The 24,812-nt window shown below is 41.8% G+C and overlaps 2 protein-coding genes across 5 annotated transcripts in view; both read right to left on the reverse strand.

The window, feature by feature from the left end:
• Positions 1-67: 67 nt before the first annotated feature.
• Positions 68-8,486, reverse strand: LOC131110557 (cytoplasmic polyadenylation element-binding protein 4-like). 4 transcript variants are annotated; one of them, XM_058063777.2, is made up of 12 exons: positions 8,341-8,486; positions 6,418-7,531; positions 6,238-6,336; positions 5,593-5,683; positions 5,066-5,116; positions 4,864-4,887; positions 4,516-4,692; positions 4,081-4,170; positions 3,891-4,009; positions 3,373-3,487; positions 3,124-3,305; positions 68-2,994 (listed from the first exon to the last, which is right to left on the reverse strand). In XM_058063777.2, exons 2-12 carry the CDS (start codon positions 7,474-7,476, stop codon positions 2,767-2,769), a joined length of 2,235 nt encoding a protein of 744 aa, XP_057919760.2. In that variant the 5' UTR covers positions 7,477-7,531; positions 8,341-8,486; the 3' UTR covers positions 68-2,766. The 4 variants fall into 4 exon arrangements, with proteins under 4 accessions (XP_057919760.2, XP_057919758.2, XP_057919759.2 ...); XM_058063775.2 differs by having other exon boundaries at positions 5,593-5,686; XM_058063776.2 differs by lacking the exon at positions 8,341-8,486 and adding an exon at positions 7,837-8,285 and having other exon boundaries at positions 5,593-5,686.
• Positions 8,487-12,743: 4,257 nt separating this feature from the next.
• The window catches only part of stc2a (stanniocalcin 2a), a 28,600-nt gene continuing 16,531 nt past the window's right edge, over positions 12,744-24,812 (reverse strand). Inside the window, exons 5-10 of the mRNA XM_078788207.1 lie at positions 20,007-20,123; positions 19,326-19,442; positions 16,106-16,596; positions 14,769-14,911; positions 14,128-14,339; positions 12,744-13,986 (exon numbers count right to left, since the gene is read on the reverse strand). Coding sequence (XP_078644333.1) covers positions 13,638-13,986; positions 14,128-14,339; positions 14,769-14,911; positions 16,106-16,244 — 843 coding nt within the window. The 5' untranslated portion in view covers positions 16,245-16,596; positions 19,326-19,442; positions 20,007-20,123 and the 3' untranslated portion in view covers positions 12,744-13,637. The remainder of the gene's footprint in view (positions 13,987-14,127; positions 14,340-14,768; positions 14,912-16,105; positions 16,597-19,325; positions 19,443-20,006; positions 20,124-24,812) is intronic.

Consider the following 24,812-nt stretch of genomic DNA (forward strand, 5'->3'; position numbering starts at 1 on the left):
ATATCCAGTTGTGAAAGTGGCGGATATCCAGTATTATGCCACAGTAGTGAAATCAGCATGCAGTTCCTTCTTCCTCACAGCTGTTTTATTCGTTCAACATCTCACATTACAAATACTTCAATGTATGCATACAGTTACAAACAAGGTTGGCAGCAAATGAATATGACGTTAGATCTTTTGTTTTTACTTCACTTCTACAAACCAGCTATAAAAACTGATGTCTGTATTGTAGCATAAAATAATCAGGAGGAAAAATATAAAAATTAGAACTTACGTATAAATGTGAAATTACTTAATAAAAATCCAAATGATATCTGGTAAAAAAAAAAAGTCAATAAATATAACCTTCCCAGCATACAATTAAAAACTATTGAAATCTTGCAATCAAGTAATACTAAGAGACATATTCAATATTCTTTTTCATCTGAAAATGCAGAGCACAAAACAGCAATTAGAAAAACTAGACACATCAACAAGTTAAACACATCACCCCAAAAATATAACAAAAATCTGATCCAAATCATAGTTATACATTTCAATTGAAAATATAGCAAATGCTAAAGTACATTATCAACCTTGTATATACAATGTTTTCAATCACAGTTACATGGTAGTAGCAAAATAAGTAAGCACAAAACTAAATGTTTAAAAATAAATTCATGTATAAATTAGTTGGTTTTTTTTAACTTGCAGACATCAGCATGAAAAAAAAAAGGAGAACACAACCGTGACTGCATGATTTATGAATTCAATGACTTTTACTGCGAAGACTTGTCTCTGGAAAGAATAAGTATTGCACATAATGGCTCACAGTTAACTTGCAACATTAAATCACATTCAGGTTATGTCCCAAAGCATGCCACATCACAAAAGGGGGTCAAGTGATCAAGTCTTCTCACCTATGTCCTAGCGAGTGTCCTCTACATTACAAAAGTGTTGTCATGGTGTAGATTGCATAAACATGATGTCTGTGTCATGTCAAGAGAGGCTACAAGAGAGGTGATCTCCAAGGAGACAATGAAAAGTAAGGAGATCTAGTGCGTTACATCATTAGGTCCTGCATCAACACTAGCCATGTTATTTCTGTAGTACATAATTATGCATGCCAAGAAGACTTAGACTTAGAAGAAGTAGAACTTACAGGCAGTTCCAGAAAGAGGATCTAAATATTCAAAAGAGCTGATATCCACTCAGGTGATAGGAAGGATGATTACATGTTGACCAAAGCCAAAACATTTATTCTACTCAACTACACCTAAGAGTGAAATACCAGAATATATATATATATATAATTTTTTTTTTCCAAGACTATCAAAATCTTTTAGAAAGGGTCTTGCGCCATGCCTTAGGATCCTGTAATTATGTTGAATGGGCAGAGGAGAATCATATGTACGACTGGCTAATGCTAGCCTATTTTTTTTTGAAGCTCCAGAATCACACCAATAGACCAGACAATTTTCAGATTTACCAGCACTTAAATATATAAAAGCTAATTGAAAATTATATTAATATCATTCATTTTCTCTCTTTTTTTAAATTAAGTTTACCATAAATGCAGATATCTTAGTAACAAAGGTACAAAATTATTTTTCACCAAGTGAAAAAAATGAGGTATTGCAAAAGGAGTTCTCCCATCTGTGAAAAATGTGCCTAAAATGACTATTGAAAAAAATATTTAGAAAAGTAGTGCATAATAAATGTATATATGTCCATGACAAAATAATCAGCTATAAAACACTGTACAAAAATCAGCAGGCCATGTATAAAATAATATCTTTATCTCTGTGACAGCAAATTCTAGCTACGACCATATCCAACCACAACACTTGTGATAGAAGCTCCAAACCAAGTAGAGCGTGCAGTGGTACACCATGAGGACAGCTCAGGGAGAATGGACTGTGCATTCCCATTAGTTTGTACTACATTAGCATGTTAGCTTCCAGTGCTAATATCCCTGACAATATAAAGCGAGCAAATACTACTGCCAATACCTGAGCCCGGAGGGGCTGGGCCTTAATGAGCTGAAATTCCTGACTCGTCCTTGTGCCACCAGAGGACACCACCGTATCCCGACGACAACCCCCAGATTGACATCTGCTCTTGGTGATGCGTTTTAGGCCAATCTTTGGTTTGCCCTTTCTGGTTACAAAGCGTCTATTTTTAAACCAAGACCTAAAACCATTGCAAGCGGTTCAAACACAGCTTTGCCAGACTTGAGGAGAGACTGATGTGTGATGTTGGCCAGTTCCCAAACACTGAGCTGCTTGAAACAAAATCAACTCGCCATCTAAAACGACATTCCTCTTCTGTTCAAACCCAACCGATTAGCACTCAAACTTTGGTAAATGGTAGTTGTTCTCGAAACTTGCAAGCAAAAAGAAAACGCACCCTCTTCAATGCAGCTTCCGCAGTCAGTATACTGATTTAGGTATTGTGAACCTCAATTCAAATTTGTTACCCTTGACAACAAATGTAAGCAGCTTTGCCAGCTAACACCAAACAAAATGACAGTCAAGTAAGAAAACATCGAAATCCAAATATAATGCATTCATATGTTCATGCACACTTTAAGTCAAAACAGAAATGGGATTTCATACTCTTCTTAACAGTTACTATGTTGAGAGGGCCCAATTTAAAAAAAATATATAAATTAAGTTCTTTTTTTTTTTTTAACTTAAAAGAAAAGTGCATTTATATTCATATCATAGTCACCCCCATATCTCCTTCCCTCCATCCCGCCCCATTCCTAGGTTTTATCCCTTGCCTTTAGTTCCAGCGGAAGGAGATGTGCCGTGGTCGGTCGCCACCTTCCTTCACCAGGGGCTTGTGGAACTCACGGCCGGCGCGGGAATGGATGGCCGCCCAGCAGTATTCGCAGTAGTACTGCAGACAGGTCACGTTGGCGCAGAAGAAAGGCGCAAACTTCCCCCCGCAGCGGGTTCCCTGGCACTCGTCACACAGCTGGTCGTCCAGTACGTATGGCTTCACTTCCACCTGGCAGACACAAAGGGTAGGACACGTGGTGAAACTAAGGACGATACAACTGGAGTCATGCACAGGACTGCAGCGTGTCATGGAACTGAACAGGATACACTCGTTGAAGATACGAACAGGGAAACTCACCCGTTTATCAATCTCCCCATGCTGCAGTTGAACAAATCGGGCACTGATGGCTGCAATATAGCTTTGCTGATTAGAGAAAGCCACTCGCCCCGCTCCCTTTGGATATTTCAGTTCAGGGTCTGTGTCGATACCAGCGTAACACACTCCGCCATAGAGACGGTCCATGATCATGGCCAGCTCCGCTGGAATGACATCGCGTACAGGTTAAATTGGTGTTATTGCACTTGGTGGTCACAACAACAGATGTACCTGCACGTAGGGGACGAGGGACACCTCCTACAAAGATGGTCTTCCTGGGATCCAGAGGCTGGGAGCCGTCCATGACAAAATCACTGTCATTTAGGTTCCAGGGTCGAATTTGGACCTGGTAAACAATATCAGACATATAGATTTAGGAATGTGATAGAGTAACTTTTAAAGCAAGAAAAACCTTTTCAATAAAGTGGTTTGTTAATCAGTCTTTACACAACAGTTGACCTGTCACATACAAGTCTGCTGTGGGACGAACTGTGAACTTAGGCATGACTGTGTGTGTTTGTGTGTGTGTGAGAGAGAGAGAGAAAAAGAGAGCAATGTGACTAAGATTTAAACACAAGTTAACCTGCTGTTTAAAAATAAAAACAAGGTGCTATATTACATTGAAGTGTATAGACTGCTGTTCAGCTTATGTCTTATGCTTGGAACATTTGATCAGCCACCAAGAATCGGAATTCTAAGTATTAATAGTGGGCTACCATGCAATGGAAAAAAGGGCTAAACACACTCACAGGCTTGTCTTTAATGGTGGGGCTGGAGACACACAGGTACAGCTTGCCGTCCTCTTGAATACAGGCATCAATCAGAGCCTGAACAGAGCTCTCATCTTGAAAGAGCAGGAAGGCGTACCCTGGAAAGGTAGGATTGAAATGAGCACCACAGTGCTGCTGAGTCTAAATACAAAAGTGTGTTAGATCTCACCTTTTGGAGGGAAGTAAGATTTGCTTTCTGCCTTATGAGGCCAGTCTACAAACAAGTGACCAAAACGACGAAAACTGGCAGTGATTTCATCTGTAACAAAACACACATTAGGATATATATATATATATATGAGTGGATATTTATTAAGTCCCACATCCAAATCCACATAGAAGTTGGTGGATAATTGTTGATTAATTGTAATTTAGAAAGGTTTTACGTTACTAGCCATAGATGCAACACTATGGCATCATTCCACAGGGGGAAGTACGTACAGTACAGTACGTACGTTAATTCCTGCAATTTTGGCTCTGTGGGCCAGGTCTAAAAACACCCTCGTTTATAATGGTTAATTGGTTCCAGACTCAACTGCTTTAAGTGAATTTTCACTTTCGGATTTAATACATATACTTTACAAATTCACAGCAATGTCTGTACCTTCGTCAATGTCTGGGGGAAGCCCTCCAACAAACACTTTGCGAGAATAACGCTCTATGCGTTCTCCGTTGAGGTGGGGGAAACAGTGTGCTGAGCCAAGCCCACCAAGGCCCTGGTCTGTGGTCTCATCCTCTCCGAAAGAGCGTTCATCCTCCATGGGGAACAGCGAGGAATGACCTGGCCAGAAAAGAACACTCTACTACATCAGGTATGCATCTCCTTCATGAACCTCTATCCTTGAACAAGACCGAAGAAAGAATTCAATGTTTTCCATGTGTGATTGTTACGTTGTTTTATACAAAATGAAATAATACTGAACCATTTTAAAAACACAAAGACAAGAATTACCTCGTCTTCTGCCATAACTTCTCGCTGCATGTAAAACAAAACAACAACAACCTTGAAACTGCCTCAGAGGTAAAATGGTGGTCACTCAGCATCAGAGAAGGTAACTAACATCAGACTAGGAATTTCTTGCATTATGTCTCAGGTCTTTTACATTCCCGTTGGTGTTCGACACTGTGTCTTTTTCTGCATGTAATTGACATACCATTCATAGGCAGAGGCCCGTCTCCACCCTGGTGAGAGAAGTTGAAGCGTCCTAGAGTGAATGACAAAACAGGAAAGCCTTTACACCACAACTTCATGAACTGGAACTGGTATGACCTCATTTTTGCCATAGATTAATAGCAGCCCAATTTGGTAAAAAAAAATAATTTTCAAAAGGGTTATTGGTGTTTACATGGCTGCGCGCAACCCGGGTTACTGCTAATATACCAGTTATGATAGATATTTGACTGCATGTAAACGTAGACACTTTGCTTTTTCAAGTTATTCAGGTGTTCCTTTCTGAAGGTACACAGTATAAAAATGTCCAATTTTTGTTAAGCGTCTGTATTAACCAGCCAGCAGTGACTAGAAAATAGCATGACAAAATCCTCTGTAAAATATTTATACATTGTCATCTGCCGTGTACTACATACAATGAAAAGTATCTTCTGACGGTGAAATAAGGCTGTATTTATTTACAGCCAGTAGCGGGATCTTCTCCGCACTATTGTTTGTGTGGGAACTAACCTTTCAAGGAATCCTGTTCAGCCCTCATAATGTCAATCAGGGAGTTCTCCAGAGAGTGCATGTTAAAACCATCAAAGGAGCGGGTTCTCTCCTGCTAAAAAGAGAGCAAGAAAACAATTAGCCTCCACGCAGCTTCGCATCTCCATCTGAGGCAGCGACAGCAGGCCTGACACAGTTAGCCATCATGTGAGTAGAAAGCTGGGCCTACGCATTGACTGCATACATACATAATGACAGCAAAGGAGATGCAGTGCTACAAAAGAGGGGCAAATGCATCTACGTCACTATGAATAAATGCCCTGACACAAAACAAAATGCAGGGCATTTAAAATGGAGCCACACAACATGCTGACTGTGCAGGGAGAAAGCTTGAAAGCGCACAGAGCATCAGTATGCGCAGAGACACAGAATGAGGGCAGTAGCAAGGGCCAGGGTGGACAAGATTACTATCCTGTAACCTAAGGATCTACACATGACCCCGTCACGTATCCCGTTTTGCTCAATGGTGCATTTGTTGCACTGAATACAGCTGAGTGCATTCAATAAGATTAGCATTGTACAATGTTCTCTCTGGGGATCACAAATACACAAAAAAACTGAATGAAACTACAACGTCAATGAATGAAACTGCAGTAACGCCCTCACCTGGAAAGGGTACACGCTATCACTGCGGCTCACTGCGTCCTCCACCCAGCCCTTGTGATTGAAGCCAGAGCTATTTCGGGGAAACTTCTGTGAAGGAACCTGTGGATCCATAACGAGTTGTATCTTCTCATTTAAATTAAGCATACACAAAAATGAATGTTTAGGTGAAATGTCTCTCACCTGATTGTTGGGGAAGGACTTCTTCAGCGGAGAGATGGAGTTAAGGCCTGTCATTCCTCCACCTACCCCACGTCGGTACTCCCTAACACCGTGTGTGCCCCCCCAGCCTCCATATCCCCCAGGGCTCCAGGTGGTCGATGTAGGCGTGGAGGGGCTCTGGTAGCTTCCCCAGGGTGAAGGGTGTTTGCTCTGGGCAGGTGTGAGGTGGGGCAGTTGGGGGAAGGCTCCTGTGCGATGAGCGTGCGGAGGGAAGGAGGGCTGAGGCGGGTGAGGGCTAGCTGGGGAGCGCCGGTGCTGCGGTGGCACCCCCTGGCTGTGAGGGTGATAGGGCTGGGGGTGAGGGGTGGGAGGGTGGTGCTGTGTGACCGGTCCGATCTGAGGAGTGAAATTTCCTCCGGCGCCAAAGCCAGGCCCGGTGTGGTGAGAAAAGCTTTGGAACAGCAAAGGTGGTGCATTGCCGTTCGAGCCAGCAGGACCAAAAAAGCCCCCAACGTCATCACCAACCACTGGAGAATGGGTGGATGGAACAGCAGGGGACCAGTTGTTGAAGCTCGTCAGCGAGGAGGAGGTGGACTGTGTGCACCCTGTACCCATCCCCAGGGTGTCCTGGTAGTCAAACCCACTAAGCACTGGAGACTCCATCCTTAGCTTCTCCTTGCCTCCACTGCTCTCCAAAGAACCTTTCTCCAATAAGCCGTCTTCAGGAAGAGCTCCCTCGAGCTCCCCCAAGGTTGTGCCGGCCTCCTGCTGGCCCGGAGAGAGGGCCTGAGGCTGGGCCTGGACCTGAGACTTCTCCTGCATGTCCTGGAGGTCTAAAGCCTTCGACTTGTCCGACTCCAGGATCTCATCTTGCATGTTACTGTGTTGGGCTACAGCAGGGAACAGCCAAGCACTGCCCCCATTGGTGGAGCAGGTGTTGTTTACAAAGGAGGGGGGGCTGGGGGGGTTGGAGGGGTGGTGTGGGTGCTGGGGTTGGAGGTGAGGAGGGATCCTTACAGGGAAAGCAGACTTGTTGCCACTGCTGTTCTTCACCAGAACTCCAAACCCGTAGTCCCCCATTTAGGACACCCAGTAAATCTTCACTTGACCTTTGGCTTTCACCGACTTCTTTATGCTGAAATAAAGAGATAGGAAGAAGTAGAACGGGTGACATGTCTAATTGGAGTGACAAGTTAAAATATAGCAGTGGATTACTCGTGTAGATTGCACCATGTCTGGGTTATACCACAAAAAATAAATCATTATCTCGCCAGGCTAAGCAAACAGGGAAAACACCCAAGTGAACCAGCATAAGCTAGCAGCCTGCTTTGACGTCTGCAAAGGTCGTTGCGCAGCTAGCAGCAAGCTAACATCGACTCCACCACCTTTCATGTGTCCTTTTCATCATAGAGGCAAGCCAGTCAGTCTATTTTAAAGTACCTCCGAGCGGTCTTGTGCATTTGCCTAGTTGGGGAAACAGCATGGACCCCTATCGAGTATTCTTCCTTTTCTAAGCAATGACCCGCTCACACGTAGCCATTTAAATACAGGAAAATGCTGATGACGTCTCCACGTCTGTTCTGAATGTAGGGTACTTCCCTTCCCGGAGCCGCTAAGCTAGCATAAGGGACGTTGTCACGTTAGCATATTTGCAAAGCAGCTGGTAAGCATTGAGCGCTTTCGGTGGATAACAGTGCCCAACGAAAAGAAAGCAATATTCACGACACCATTATAAAGGAAAATCCGGTGGAAATTTCCAGGGGATGACAAGTTGGAAAAGGAGCTTGGCTCTTTAAACGACCTCGTCTGTTTCGTGCCCTGTATGTTCAATGTCACACCGCCTAGCCATCAAATTTTCACCTCGAAACAACGCAACCCAATCCAGCCCGCGGTTCTGAAAGCACTGACAATCATAGCTCATCGATAGCATGTCGGCCTAACTACCTTCAGTTCAGCGTCATGACCTTATCGTTTTGATGTCGCCATATTTCAGCGTTTTTCCCTTTTCTGCATTTCCCAGACGGCCGGTGTAAATGGTTTCTCCTCTTTCATCTAGATGACAGCTGAGCCAGTCGGCGGACACTTCCGACTATAAGCCCCGCCCTAACAGTCAGAAAGAGCCAATGTGTGTCAGGATTTCCCTTGTAGTCCCGCCCAGTCATGTCTCCATCTTCCATTTGATTGGATATAAATTGTGTAGCCAAGCCTAAAGTACGCCTTTATTCAATGAATGGCACATGCTCTCCTCCCAAATAAGGATGCATTGAAATGAATGGGAGGAGTTGATGGAGAACTATATTAATGAGTTATAAAATCAATATTTAAGAAAAGGTGCTTCTGGAAGGAGATCATATCCAAATTAGGCAAAACAACACCATGGAGCCATTTAGTCAAAATGCAGTTGAAATGATTTGATTAAACAAATGTGATACCTCCACCCCCAACCAGCAGCCTGATAGGAGTGTGTTGCATCACATGAAAGACCAGTCGGGGTTATCCAATGTGCGGCGTGGGGGCCATTTGTGGACCATGGCTTGTTTTTTGTTGACCGGTGGTGTATTCTGTAAATAAAAGTAATTATTAATTAAACATATTGTTGCCCATAGGTATGAATGTGAGTGTGGTGTGATGGTTGTTTGTCTATTTGTGCCCTGTGATTGGCGGGCGACCAGTCCAGGGTGTACCCTACTTCACTCACGAAAAATCTGGGATAGGCTCCAGCACCCCCACAACCTTTGTGAGGATAAGCGATAGAAAACGAATGAATGAATGAACATATTGTTAGATATTAGACACATTTGCTTTGCTGTGTCACTTATAACACAATGTTTAGATGTGGATGTTCTATTGCGATAGCATATACTGAGCAACATGACTTGCAGTACTCTTTATTGTTCAGCTGGACTACCCAGCATACCTTGTGGGCATTTGGATATAACATTTTAAGGAAATATATTATTTATGTAGTATGTTACATGAAATTACATAGTATTTATATACTTCTTTGCATACTTTGACCTACATTGGTTGGCTTTAATAAACACTAAAGCCCCTGCCATTCTTTCACTTTCACTTTTCAATTTCAGTTTAAACTTTTGTTATCACTTTTGCAGCTGATGTAAAAGGACTGTCTTCAGTAGAGCTCCTGGTCTATGCATTATTGAAGTGGAGTAGGATTACTTGTGTTAAACCAGTTCAACCCAAACATGCTTTTTTGATCAGCTCTGGTATAGTAGTGTATTCAAATCCGCCACACTGATCTGGCATAAAACATCCAAATAATATTTTGTATTGGTATATGTACAGGTATAATTGCTAAAAATTCCTAGATTCATCCCTCATTTTACTCTCTGTCCTGTGGTAGTAACACTCACCACCCAACCCACTCCCATGTGCTGCAGGGCCTGTTGGGGTGGTTTAACAACAGTTTGCCTTGAGTGTCTGGTTTCCCTTAACAGTAACAGGCTGATGGTCCTGGTGTTCCTGGTTTGAAATGCTTCCTGCTTCCTGTAACAAATAACACACACACAGTATCTTATAACCAGTAAAACAATTCAATAAATAAACTTCATATCAAGGTTGTGTATATAAGATGCTAAATATAAGACACAGGGCAAGCATTTATTACAGAATGTTCTTTAAATGATTCATCCATGAAACCTGGGCACCGAGTCATTTATTTATTAGTTCCCACAGAGATGGTCACCAAGCGGCTGAATTGGATCAGGTTTCTCGCTTAACAGGACAGTTTTCTGCTGCTCTGCCTCACCTCGAGCCATCTCAATATTGATAGAGCTCAGTTGCCATACCAACCACGGGAGTGCGGCATATTCAGGCCCGCATGCTGTGTGACTAAGAGGTCATCTTTACTAATATCATGATGACTCAACATGCTTCAAGCTAAACATCAGCCTTAGTCAGTATGTTATCATTATATGATTATTAAATGTAATTAAAACAAGCAATTCTTTTTTTATTTGTTGTGGGAAGGCACCCACTTTGAAAGCGAAAGTAAGTCATCAATCAAAGCATTAGAGGCCGTTTGGTTGCAGAGGGAGAGGAGGAAAGGTAAGATAACACTGCTGTCAAGTGGTCAACGGATGCGGAAACGCACATCTTGGTTTTGAAATCCATACACAGGCCTGACATTTCAATTATATTGTATTCAACTTTATTAATGGCGGCTAATTGGTTCCAGACCTGGCCGTGATAAGTGAATTTCTGCAAAGTAGGATTGTAGTTAGCGCATAGAAAACCTGCTTACAGCCTAATGAATATGACCTTTAACATCATTAAAGCCCTTTAGACATGAAATAACATCCCTATAGTTGCCTTTACACCCATATTACCCAATATAGTAGACATAATAACATAAAATAATCAATTTAAGATATAAATAAGACTTATGCTCGTGTGTGTTGCTATAAATATGTAGTGGTGCTAAGACAGCAGAGTGGCGGGCGGACAGGAAGTGACATTGCCAAAAGTGTACTGCATAGTATATCAAATTAACTCAATAAAATAATTTGTTTCTGTCCAAAAAAACTAAACAAAAACATCCAAACATCTTTGCATGTACTCTAATTTGTACGACTGAGCGTCATTTAAAGTTTAATGCAATGTGATTTTTACATTTTCAGCTATGTAAGACAAATGGGACACTACAGATTTAAAATAAAACAAGCAAATTCATTGAAGGTGTAGCACCAAACTCTCAGCTCTCCTGTCTCTCATTTCTATTCCAGTGGCCTGATTTTTTTCTACATGGGGAACATGATGCTGCGTTGCTCAGACACTGTGTACAAGTGAGTTGCTTAGCAATAAGCTGCAACAGCAACCCTAAAGCAACCATCACTGTTTGCCATGAAGGTAGACTCCGTCTTCAATGCGATTACAGCAACCTCATGATTGAACTTTCACAGGCAAATTTATGTCATATTAACATTTATAATGTTTTTTTATGACAGACATATTTAAATAAAAGTCAAAAATATTCACAACTTTCAAAAAGTATACACAGTACACAGTATACCACTCCAAATTCCTCCTGCCATTTTGACGCCCTACACAGAAAAATCAAAGAAATGTCCCCACCCAGTGGGCATTTGGTGTCATTACATCCACATCCATGCCAATTTGGCCTTGGCACAGACATGGTGCAAGTGTTTTATGTTATGTTGTCTTATCCAGTCCCTGTCGATGTTTAGAAAAGAAACCCAGCTTTAGTATGCCAGGTTCCCCCACCGTATACAGTATGTGAGCTCAGATGCTCTACATGACCTCAAACTTTGTTGCATGTTTGTTCACTATCAAATCACAGCTCTTAGTAAATGATCCGTGACATAATGTAGTCTCTCATAAAAACTGACACGGTGAGCTCAACCCCCCGAGCTGATGATGTCAATGTTTGGACCTTTAAATAGGCAGGATATTTCCAGTGCCTGAATCTTTAAACACGTAGGTGGCGTAGGTGTCTTTTAACCTATGTGTACACCTGAGACGGTCAACGCTTTCTGCTGACCTGTTTCGAGTCGCCACTGAAACATTTCTACCATTATATTCTACAAAAAAAGCATGCATATATTGCCACAAAATTACAGGATGTACTGTAGAAAATAAAGTTACCAATACTTTAATGATTAGTCCAAAAATACTAATTGGATAATATACTTAAATGGAGGAAAACATGGTGATGTAGCACTTGATACTACAAGAAACACAGTTTATTGTCTGAAAAGAAAGGCCACTACATAGTTACAAAGAAAGTCACATTACACATATACAGTACATTTTCAATAAAATATAGCTTATGTCTTATGCTGGGATGTCACTGGAATCCCAACCTCCACACACACACAAAAAGATAAGTCTTTAAATGACTTGCAGGGACAAGTTAAACATTGGATGGAACAGAAATGTGTGTTGATTGATTGGATTTTGCTCACTTATTAGTGCTTCACTTCCACTTCCACTTCCACCACGACAGGATTAAACTGGCCTTAAAAGGTCAAATGTGTCAATGACCTTAGGGAAGAATTAAAAAAAAAAAAAAAGGCTTCTTCCTACACAGGCCAGCTTGGTGTTGCAAGCTCTTGGCCGTTGCCCAGAGGAATTCTCTAGTGGCCTCTGTAAATATAACATTTAGAATAACAGTACGCCATGTGTGGACTTAACCCAGTTCCTGGGTCCTTGCTGCATCGCCTGCAGCTCAAACAGGCGCCATAACAAGCCTTCCTGTGACCTGGTGAGGGGGCTACGTTCAAAAAAGGTGCGATGAAGGCTCCGTGTCAACAATCCAGCCCCCTTGAAGGTGCAATGACATCCAGAACACGGCGGTCGATATGAAATGAAATGAGTTTAAGGGTTGGCAGGTCATACGGTTTCAGCAGTCCATCAGAAGCTGACAAAAGTGCAATAGCGTAATTGTTTGTGGCTCATAAAAACAGAACATTCATTGATTCTTTGCATATAACATGTTTAGGACCCTTTGAGTGTGTGACAAGATGACCGGGATAACCGGGAAAACGGGAACACTGTTCTATTTCTGCATTTACATTAAAATCTTTAGCTTAGCCTCCAATATTAACCCTCCATCAGTTAGCAGTTTGAGTGACCTCTGTTGGCATCGTGGCTATTATGCACTACGGTTATTCATATGTGCCAGAATTGGACTTCAGACCTGTACAATTTTGTATTTCACTATCAAGTATCTATACATTACAATACACATTCCCACTTAGGGAACAACAAACGGTGTATGTTACATATCTACAGAACATGTGATAGGTGCAATGCTGTGAGGACAACAACAGCACGTAATATACTATTTCAAACATATTATAGCTATTGTATATTTCCGCTATATTTATACATGTTCATATAAATATAGATTGTTTTTTTTTACTATGTACATTTTGATATTTCAACATTGCATTAAGAATAAAATAAATAATACAAATACAGTCAAATCAAAACAGTAAGTATGACTAGAGAAATGCTATATTAGAGTCAAAATACACTTAATCCAAATAAATTGTGATAACAATCATTAAAAAAAAAAGAAAAAAAAGTGGCCTACAGTCAGGTGTGACTATACATGCTATGCCACATTTACCCTGCAAGTTTACTATGTGGGACTGCTGGAATGACTGGAAAACGTGTGCATGTGAAAATGTCCATTCGTCTACAAGTGTGCTATTCAAATGGTGTCGGGGTTATCAGTGTTGTAATCGCCTGCATTTTCACCTCCGGATGTCAGCCGCCTCGGGATCTTCCTGCTCAGCCACCACTCCGGCATCCGGACCCTGGCGTCGCAGTCCCTGGTTGCGACCGCGAAGGTGGCCGTGGAATGCCGCCTTCCCGCCCTTGTCCCCGTTTCGCAGGGGGCGAGGGTGCTCCGGCTGAGGGGGTAAGGGGCGGCGGTGTTCGACGGCCGAACCGGACGGCGACGGGGTCAATGAGGAGCAGAGGCTGAGGCTGTCGCACAGAGCTCCCCAGTTCTGCTCGCACTGGAGTCGGACGCTACGGGTTAATGCCTCCTTCACTTCTTCTCCGCAGCCCAGCAGAATATTCACCAGCTCCACATAAGGACTGGGCAGAGGAGACAATAAATTAGATGGTGTTTGCACAAATAAAGGTCAAATACTTTGACTAAACAAGGAATAATGGTAAAAAAAAAAAAAAAAAAAATCAAAGGCCATTTGTCATTGTAAAAAAATAGTGTTTACCTACCCTTTAGGGAAGAGATCTTGGAAATGGATCATCTCCACCATCACTCCCACATTCTCCTTAGCGGCTGAGCATAGGTTATGCTTGATATAACACTCTCTCTGCAGCTGGAACACCATCTCCTTTATGGACACACACTTCCGACTGATGCAGCTGAACTTATGACGAAGCCCATGGGCCATACATTTCAGAGCATCTTTGATGAAGGACTTCCCCTGTGTATGGACATACAGTCATATTGGTGAACACCATTGTAATTATGATATTTAAAGCTATGGAGCATTTGACACATGACACATTTTTCAACTATGAGGACACATAAAAACATTTAAGGCAGGTGATTTTTTTCTTACAAAAGGTCAGTTTAGTGTCCAAATATGATAGATAGTTAAAAATAGCTGTATTTACATGTTAGATGGACTTTTGGCAAGGCAGCTCGACCCTCAGGCCAAAGTTTATACACATCCACCTAAGTGCATATTTACAAAAGCTCGACTTTTTTTTTTTTTTTTGGTGGTATGCAACAACGGAAATAAACAAATCTGTTCACGGAGGAGAGTCTGAGGCAGCAAGTCAGCCAAAAGGAATGTTGCCCCCTGGTTATACAATTTTTTTTTTTTTTTTTGCAAACAGTCCAGTAATACCTGAGAGTCAAATTTGCCAGCATTATGCAGGAACGTCATGCAGATCTCCTGGAGCCCTCGTATCTCGCAGGAATTGTTCTCAAAGCACTCGAACACGCCGCAGCCGACGTCTCCTGCACTCACCAGACAGTGCTGAATCTCGGCTGGAAAAGAGAGAAGATGAGGAAGCGGTGGAACCATGAACTGCATGAAGGTGGAATTATACTTTTGCAGCATTGAAATATCTCCCGGTTTGTTGGCGTCACACTTGTTGCTGCACAGAACACGAGGATGGTGCATTGCAGATGCAGCCTTGACTTTGGGAGTCCAGAGTGCAATTATTACTATTAGCTGGTTGTCGACATGTACAATACAATACAAACATATACTACTGGCTGTCACATTACTGTGTACAGTAGTTATGAATGAATGGCAGGAGCGAACCACTGATATAGATGGGAGTCATCGATTTCATTTTTTGGCATTTTTCATCACACCTGTTGGACCTGAGTAAAATGTCAGCATGGACGATGGACGTGATTTTTTTTAACCTCTTCATGTGCAAAAAGCAACCCTTGCATTTGTGTAGTTTGTAGGCCTTAGTTGAACTTAAGTGCGCAGGAAAAGTGAGCCGCTGTCAGCAGTGCTTGTTTTGGCATCGTAAGAATGTGCTTGGATCGTACGAGCTTGGCCGCAGCGTGCATTGAGTTACACGCTGCTGTTATTAAACCTGCCTCTGAGTTTGTCCGTTTTATGCATGAAGATTAGATTCGAATATTCGGATTAGGAACAGAAGGAGCACATTTCAGTAGGATAACAGCAACATAACCTAACTTGAATGAATAAAGATTTAATTGACTGGAAAAAGAGACAGATTTTTAACTAAATTAACTTGGATTTTTTTTTTTTTTTTTTTTTACAGAAATCAAACAGAAAGTGACACCATGCTAGCTTTGTGGTATATGTGGAACAGCTTATTATTAGTGTTATTAGTATCAACATTTCAACTTTTTTCACCGCATTGCACCTTTTTGCGCCATTTTATCAATTTTTGCTCAGTTTTATTTCTGAAAAAAAAAAAAAAAAAAGCAGCCTGAAATGGCATAGCCCCCGAGCCACACTTTGGTCACCCCTGCCATACTATTAATAGTTTACTAACATATTGGATTCCTGTCCAAGACTATTTACAAGATATCGCCTTTCTGTGCAAGTCGTGTGCTTGGATTAGTTTTAACCAAGTAGGCTGACGTGACTTCTGCATACATGCATGCATGCACCCCCCCCCCACGGTACACACGTGTCACACTGGCCCCCCACGCAGATCCATGCTTGTGCACCGCCAGTCATATGTTGCTTACCTGTGTTCTGTAAGGAGAGACGTCCTTTATGGATGACGGGCTTCTCCGGTGGAGTGTCGTAAATGTCGATATTATCCGAGCCCATGACTTGCTCCAATACCGACAGAAGCAGCAGCGCCACGGCCACTTTCAGCAACATCGCGTCTGCGGAGACTGTGCCCCGCCAGTGGGCGTGCGTACGTGCGGATGCGTGTGAGGATTCACCTTGGAGCGGGGAACCGCGCGGCTGCGGCCCGGTGGAGAACTAACTGCATGCGGCGCTGTGGATGCTGCCTATATTGCTCTGAGTCCCGGGTGTCAATTTGGATGAAGGAGTTAAGCAGGTGTTGTCGCTCGGCGTCTCTCAGCCAATCGGAGACGAAGACGAGGCTTTGTGGGCGTGGTTAGGGAAACTTACCCATTTTGACATAAAACTGTGGCGCTATAAAAGAAATATTCACAAGTAAGTTGGCAGGAGGGGGCTCTTGGATGGTCGAGTGGGGTTTGGAACACTGTGCAAAAATAAATAAAACATAACCTTATTTGACTTGATAAGCATGTTGTGTTTAATGCAGTCAATGCAATGCATTTTAGCAACAGTATAGATATAAAACATACTTTTTAGGTCTTCAAAGTGAAGCCAGGGGGCCATATTCAGCTAGCAGCTTGTTTGATGTTATTTAAAAAATAAAATAACTGTTACTATTATTAACCATTACAATAATTTGCTTTGTGACTTACACCACAAAGCCGAGATGTTGATGTTTTGTTCATATTGGGTTGCATTTAGCATCTTTCCTATAGAAAATAATAAAAATGTCAATATAAAAATTGTCATAAATGTCAGTTCTAACTGAATAAAATAGCACATGCATGTACACAGAAGCAGTCTCAGAGATTTTTGTCATTGGGAGCTTATGATGGGCTAAACACACAATAATAGCTAACTTTAGTAGCTAAACTTTGCCAAATCGCTATCATGAACTGGCAACATATATAACTATTTCATATATACGGGAGGTGGAGGAACCCCTTTAAGCAAGCTTGGGTAGAGCTCTTTAAATAACATATTTCAAAGATATTAAAATGACAAATCAACATATGAAGATGAAATGTTAACAGAGTAAAGATGATGCTTGGAAAAGGTTGTTTTTGAGGATGACATATGGAAAAACTGTCAGTGCACTGAGGGTGCAGGAGTATTCCAAATGTTTCCAGTGACCATGGAAACAGTGTTTCCAGGTCGAGGTGATGTATGACATAAGCCCGTATGTTCCTGTGTAGGGCCCTATAATTTCCACGGAATCGTGGATGGAATTAGCCAGTAAAAACGGAATCTACTGTTCAATCTCATGGAATCGACACATTGTGAATGAAATGTTGTAATCGTGAGGAGAAGGAACATTTGTGTGGGGACATTATGAACTAAGTCGTGAACTAAACATGTTGAGGTGGCAAACTTACATACAGCAATGGCCAGTTTAGCAGAGCATGCTGGTGGGCTATGTGTGTGACACTGAGTTGTGTTTTAGGTAATGTAACGTAATGTATTTTAGGATGTTCGGTGACTTTGTGCATGAAATAAGGACGAAAGCCACGGCTGCATGAAGCACCCGGCTTTGTTTGTGGAGGATTTTGTAGCAATGAAGTGTCATGTTTTTCCACTAACACACAAAAAACACAATTTATGTTGACAAAACAAGTGTAAAAAAGTAAAAACATCAATTTTTCAAAATTCATTCACTTTCTACTGCTTATCCTCACGAGGGTCGCAGGGGTGCTGGAGCCTATCCCAGCTGTCAACCATTCACACTCACATTTGGAGTCACCAATTAACCTAGCATGTTTTTGGAATGTGGAGGAAACCGGAGTCCCCGGAGAAAACACGCAAACTCCACACAGAGATGCCCGAGGGTGGAATTGAGCTCGAGTCTCCTAGCTGTGAGGCCTGCATGCTAACCACTCATCTGCAGCCTTTTTAAAATAATTAAAATGGGAAAAAATGAATTTATGAAGAAAATAAAATAGATGCAATGCCAACATGCTCCTCTAGGGGGACCCCACAAATTAAAACACCAACTGTGTGTATTATTTTCTTTACGAAATGCACAATGCTAATTTTTTTTTGCAAGAATAGCCTAGTTTTCTGCAAAAAAAAACAGGCTATATTTAGAAATCTTATGGTTGGAAGTGGACTGCTTATGTGCAATAACTCTAAATACAGATAATTATTATCTTTGGCCTGCCATACATATAATTTTAACTTAGGTTTTAGACTGTGGAATTAATTGTTCACAACTTACTGCAGTATTTCATCCAGGAGTTTGTGCCTTCAGAATCTAAGCCTTTCAATTAAATTGTCATTATTACATTATTACAGTATCTGGTATTGATTCAGTAACATTGTTGTGATGTGATGATGGTGTTTTTTTAAATATTTTTTAAAACAACATCACTTAATTATCTTCAGTAAAAATAATGTTCCAGTCTACGCGCCACAGATTGACTTACGGACGATGGGAACAGAGTGGAAAGTGCAATGCAGAAATATTTTATGTCTGCTGGATTAGAGTAACTCGCATCAGAGGGCGTAACGCACCATGGCACACGTCTGCGGAGGGCTTACATGTTTCCACGAGACCTTCGACCACAAACTGGAATCTCCTGCTCAACGGTTAAAAGCCAGCCTCACTGTGAACACACCCGCCATTGACCCAATCAGGGCGCTGCATTGGGACCACAGGCCACTAATAATGTGAGTCACCTCTGCCTGATGATGCATTCACAATCCATGGGGGAAAAAAAAATGTGGTCAAACCAAAACTCATGTGATGGATATACTTAAGTATTCTAGTCATTTCGAGACATCCTTTAAAGCTCCCCAGGGAAGTTTGATATTTATGTTCTGTTATTTGGAACATTCTACAACAAAAGTTCTATCGATTTCCATTATGAAAGGTGATGGTTATCATATGTATGCTCGCAATTATCAATAATATCATGATGTCAAGTGTAGAACCTTGGAGACCACATTTATTTGTTATGTCTTATGTGTCAACAACACACTTGCGGCCTTCACGATAAAAACAGTCTCAGAAAGGCAGCTTCCAACAACATCAAATTATTCATTCATTTATTCTGCCCTTCCAGATCTCCTGACTGTGTGGCCAACTTGCTAACCACTTGTCCACCATGCAGGCCACAACATCAAATGAAAAGTACAAAATGAGTACAGACTCACCATTGGGACGAGCTTGGAGTTTGTTTTCCAGAGGGAACATTATCACATTGATGTTTGATGCGGGTGGGAATCAGCAAACATCATCAAAGCTCACTGTTGTGCTTTCACATATAACATCTGGAAACAATGGTACAAACAAGGTGGTTTGAGAAGACTGTTGCCATTTATTGTTTAAGTAATGTGTCAAAATGTATCTGAGATTATCTGAAAATGAGAGGATAATGTGAACATTTACTTTTCAAGGGAACTACAGTTCCCATAATGCTTAGAATGTAGGAATTTGGTCCAAAATAGACGGTACCATCATATGTTTTGACAGCAACAGTGTTTTGATCTGACAAATCTTAAGTAACTTTGATCAAATTATGGAATTATTACAGTTTGGACTGCCACAACAGTCACATGACGCGAGCTAGTGACGCTGGGAACACCGAGTACAGGTAGGATTGTTTACAGTGTACATAAAGCACTTAATGTACGGTTCCAGTCCATATAACATGTAAAGCATTATTATTCACAGTAGCGATGCCGTAGCTCACAGTCTTATAGACGTCTGGCTGCAAGATAGCTTGTCTCATCACGGGATGCCTTGACACGCTTATTATTGGTACTAGGTTTGGTTGGATTGGTATTATCATCCTCAAAAACCATTTTACTTTTAAGAACTTTCAATCCACCCACCGAGACAAAGAGACTGGATGGCTGACATTCATTTTCCATCCATCTTCTGTGTGATATCCTGTTCAACGTGAATATTAACGTCTTCTTAGGAGGCTGTTAAGGGGTCATCAGCATCCCCTGTCAAAAAACACCCCCCACATGAGTTCATTGTGTTGCAAATAACAACTAAAGGAGGACTCTCGGGACAACAGGAGTCAGGTGTCACTGACAACGACATCTTGTGGTAAGGGTGAGTTTTGCTGCCCTTTAACTAAAGCAGCATCATCCCGCATTCGGCAGCAGTGATGCGGTGTTAGAGTCTTGACAGCAGAGTAGAACCACAGTTATGGTGATCCTTGTCAACGGAGAACCGTTAAACTTATCTTCAGGAAAGATCATAAATTGTCGAATGCAAATTTGAGAGATTTGTGGCATGTCATGATCACCAACATCCAACAGAACTATTAATAGGTTTACTCTATTATTTTGCCCATATTGTGTCTGAGGATAGCCTGACTGGGCCTCTGATGTGATTTGTTAGTTGTTGTTGTTGGGAGTATTAATGCTGCGTATGTGTGTCAGAAGATAATAGCATTGCTTTCAAAGCAGAGCCTTTGTTGAGTCACTCAAGAGTTATTGTCACAGCTTTCCACAAAAACCACAGTTACACCCACACGCTGCCTGTAAAGTACTGTAAGAAGTCTGTAAACTGGTAATATTAATTGCATTCACAAAAGCCCCCCCCCCCACTCATTCCCTTCTTATATACAAGAACACCCCAGCCTGGCCTCTCTGTTGTGGTTTCACTGGTTGATCACATGCCAGAACCCCAGGGGTTCCAGCACAGAACATGCCTGCGCTCTGGGTATTAGACTACAACAAACTGTTTCAATGAATGTTAGTGCTGCCACGGCAAAGTTTTACTCCGTTTTCTGTGGCATCCTCAAAGGAAAACATGATAGCAAGAATTCCCCGAGCTACATCAGTTCACTACGGTTGTACGCCTACTTAGTTCACTTGATCAACCAAGCACTTTTCCCTCTTGAAGACATCGTTACCTGATGGTGAGGATGAACACCAGGATGAACACCAGCCCTCATCTTGCATGTGCTAATGTGTCCGCTGTGCATTTCCATTACAGCAGGGTTCCATGCATGAAGGTGCATCTTGATGATGCTATTTACTTGAGATGTTTCATCACCATATTAGAATGAGAGCATGAGAGAAGCAGGTGAAGTGTTGCTACCGTATTTTGACTTCCTTTGACTGCAGCGCAAACGCCATCGTTAACTCCATCGTGGAGTCGCTAATTAACCTAGCATGTTTTTTGGAATGTGGGAGGAAACCGGAGTACCCGGAGAAAACCCACGCATGCACGGGGAGAACATGCAAACTCCACACAGAGATGGCCGAGGGTGGGGAAAGACAAAATAAGTAGCCAAAAAGTTACCACTTCCACACAATATAAGAGGAGAACTCATTCATTCATTCATTTTCTACCACTTATCCTCACGAGGGTCACTAGGGTGCTGGAGCCTATCCTAGCTGTCTTCTACACCCTGGACTGGTCGCCAGCCAATCACAGGGCACATATAGACAAACAACCATTCACACTCACATTCATACTTATAGTGGACATAATAACTGTAAATAAGTCATTTACGACATAAATAACATGTTGCTATAAATGTGTTCCATAGAGGAGCAAAGTGAGTGGCGGACAGGAAGGGGTGTTGGGGGTTCAGACGTTGATTTTTAAGCTTGTGACAGAAGCCTGTGTTTTTATTAGGTATTATTGTCCCTGCTGTAAGATAATTGTGTGTCTTATTGAACATTACAGTCACATTCTTTTATTATATTTTGCAAAACAAAAACAAAATATAAACAAAATTGATTGTACAGTGTATTCATTTCATTTGCTTGCATTCTTGCAAAGTGCCTTTAAACTTTCAGCAAAAAACTTCTCAATGTGTCAAATACTACCTCATTGTGGTAATGTTCTATCTTCATTGTCTCTGAATGCCTTATATTTGTATTTTAGATCATTTAGCCATTTTATACTTGAGAATCCTTCAGTTAGGCAAAAAAAAAAAAAACAGAACACCTGCTTAAATATCCGTGTTTTTGACTAATAGGCCAATGGAGACAGAGACAGGGTTCTCTCTCGTTGGCTGGTTTTATTTAGTAGCCATGCTGTCTTGTTTATATGACTTTATGTCCTAATAAACCTCTGACTTAATGATACATGTTACACCATTTATATTCTAGATACGTTGCTTAAGCAAGCACTTACAGCATCCCACAAATAGGTTAACTGTCCAGATTCCAAGGTTGTGGACCATTAAAAAACCCCGGAAGTTTCCTTAGCTTCAGCCTCCTACATAGCTTGTTTCGGCTGGTGTTTACCAGCCCATCTCTGCAAGTCTGAAACTTTACCCAAGAAATATGCATTTAAACCATGGGAACTGGGGCCCGCCTTTAGTAGTACCTTTTAAGTTCCTGGAACTTTTAGGTGAGGTTTGCAGACCGGACCGTATCAGATTGTATGACTAATTTGAACCGTGCAAATACAAAACACAAACTTTAGTTCCAAGAACTTTAGTTACCAGGAACTAAATGTTCGTGGACATTTGGTGGAAAAGGGGGCTTCTGTGAAGTGTGAAAGCGTTACATCCCAGGACCTCACTTAACTTGTCTAAAACAATGTGCTATTATAGCCTTTGCTTTGTGCGGGTCATATCGCGCTGGCAAACTGCAAAGTGTTCAGTCTCATTACTGTGCATATAAGCCCACAGGCCCCGCTAGCACAAAGGAGTGATTGAGTGACAAGAGCACAGAGAAGGACCATAGAGGGACCTCACCTTCGCCTCGATGAGGAGGTGATGTCATCGCGACTAGAGACACAGGGGTCGACCTCTCTGATAGGTGGGCACGGTGGGACAAATGAGAGTTGCTTGTAGACAAAGGCCCCATTTAATGAGACCGAAACATGAGGCCAAAACTTTACTCTGTGGGTGGCACATAGTGTCATAGCTACTGAAAGACCGGTGAGCAATGAATCATCTGATTCAAGAAATGGGCAAAGGGCTTATTATGTAAGGTCATTTCAGATAACACCATTGAGGCGCAGGGGCCTGGCTTACACTCCCGTTTAATCACATAAGCCCTCAAATTTTCCCCCGATCCCATAACATTGCAGCCAGAGATACTATATTTATCATGATGGTCAAGTCCAACAATTGTGCAATATAATATGACACACTTACTCCTCATTAGAGTTGAAGGGCCCTTTGTGGCAGCCTGACAATCATTAAAACCTCTCCATTGGCTTGGCTTGTTTACTCTCTGGTAATTACCAGGTGATTGTGCGGCCCGTGACCCACATTCAGAGTCATGTCAGCCAAGACATGGGGGATAATAATGACAATATTCACGGACGTGCATGTAGAGAACGAGCGTTAGTGCATAGACATTTGTTCCTGCATCATTAGACTGTGTTAGAAGACAAGCTGGCTCACAGTATTCTTGCAGTGGAACAATAAGACCCCATAAGAACCCAAATGCGGGCAATGGAGAGTGCTCGATGGCGGTTTGGGACTGCCCCATCACTACATTGATGCATTCATGTACTAACTATAAATAATAAAGAGATGCAATTGGAAAGCAGCGTATGTATACAGTATATACCCTGGCATTTGTGTTGATGGAAAACTTTTATAGCCGTACAATAATTATCTTATATAATTACGTTTCCAAATAATGGAGTCTTTCATTGCTAATTTGAGAAGAACATATGCTTGTCAAGCAGGAGACCATCTTCTGGCCATGATATAAATAAAGCACATTATATATTTAGAATAGCTGTGGTTAATTAGTCAACTCATGCATTAGTGGTTGGGTCGCGATCAAACCAACAATTCACAGATGCTTGTGAACCGCAAGGCCATGATGTTTCAATTGTGGGGTGTTTTGGCATATTTGTTGTTTACAATGTGTGTTACAAAGTCAGGGGTAATTGATCGCTGTGATGTGCCTGTTGGAACATGTCGGGTTTTTCCGTAAGGCCAGTGGAGAGGAGCGGGGGCTGGGGCGCTGCAGAAAAAGAAAAGCCTCCTCGGACCACTCAGCTCCACAGCACCCCATCCTCTGCATGAACATGTGCGTGCACGTACAACCACATGTGCACATTCCAATTACTCATCTCGCAGCATCAACACAGATGGAAAGTGACAGGAAAATGGAGGGAAGATAGGATCTACAGCATGTGAGACGCGAGAGGAAGTCAAAAACGTTACCGTAATTTCCGGACGATAGAGCGCACCGGTATGGAACCCACATCCACTAAATTTACAGAGAAATTCTACACACCTGTCTATTCGTCGCAGGTGTCCACGTGACACATGAGATATTTAGTACACAAAAAAATGTTACACGGAAAGATTTTGAATAAATCATACTTTTTTTTCCCAAACAGTGTGTGTAATATGGCTAGCTGGTAGCTAACTATAAATGTCATTCATCATCACAATTGAACATTATTTTTCCTTTGTCACACATGTTGTCAGTCTCCGTCAGTCTCTTGCTCTCCCATATACAAACTAAAATGATAGATGAATATACAAGAATTCTTTGAATATCAGTATTACCATACAGGTAATCCTCGGTTTACAACCTTCCATGTTACATTTCATAATTACATCAATAATTATTGGTTTATTCCAAAGCTACCGATCTGTTTCGAGTATTTCTCCAAGCTTCATGAGGCTTCACCTGCCCACCTCTAAAAATCAGAAAAAGGAAAAAGGTCCACTAATATTGTCCTTTCGT

The sequence above is a fragment of the Doryrhamphus excisus genome, linkage group LG22 (assembly GCF_037039965.1).
Source record: "Doryrhamphus excisus strain RoL-2023G ecotype Guam linkage group LG22, RoL_Dexc_Guam_v1.1, whole genome shotgun sequence".
NCBI classification, from domain to species: domain Eukaryota; kingdom Metazoa; phylum Chordata; class Actinopteri; order Syngnathiformes; family Syngnathidae; genus Doryrhamphus; species Doryrhamphus excisus.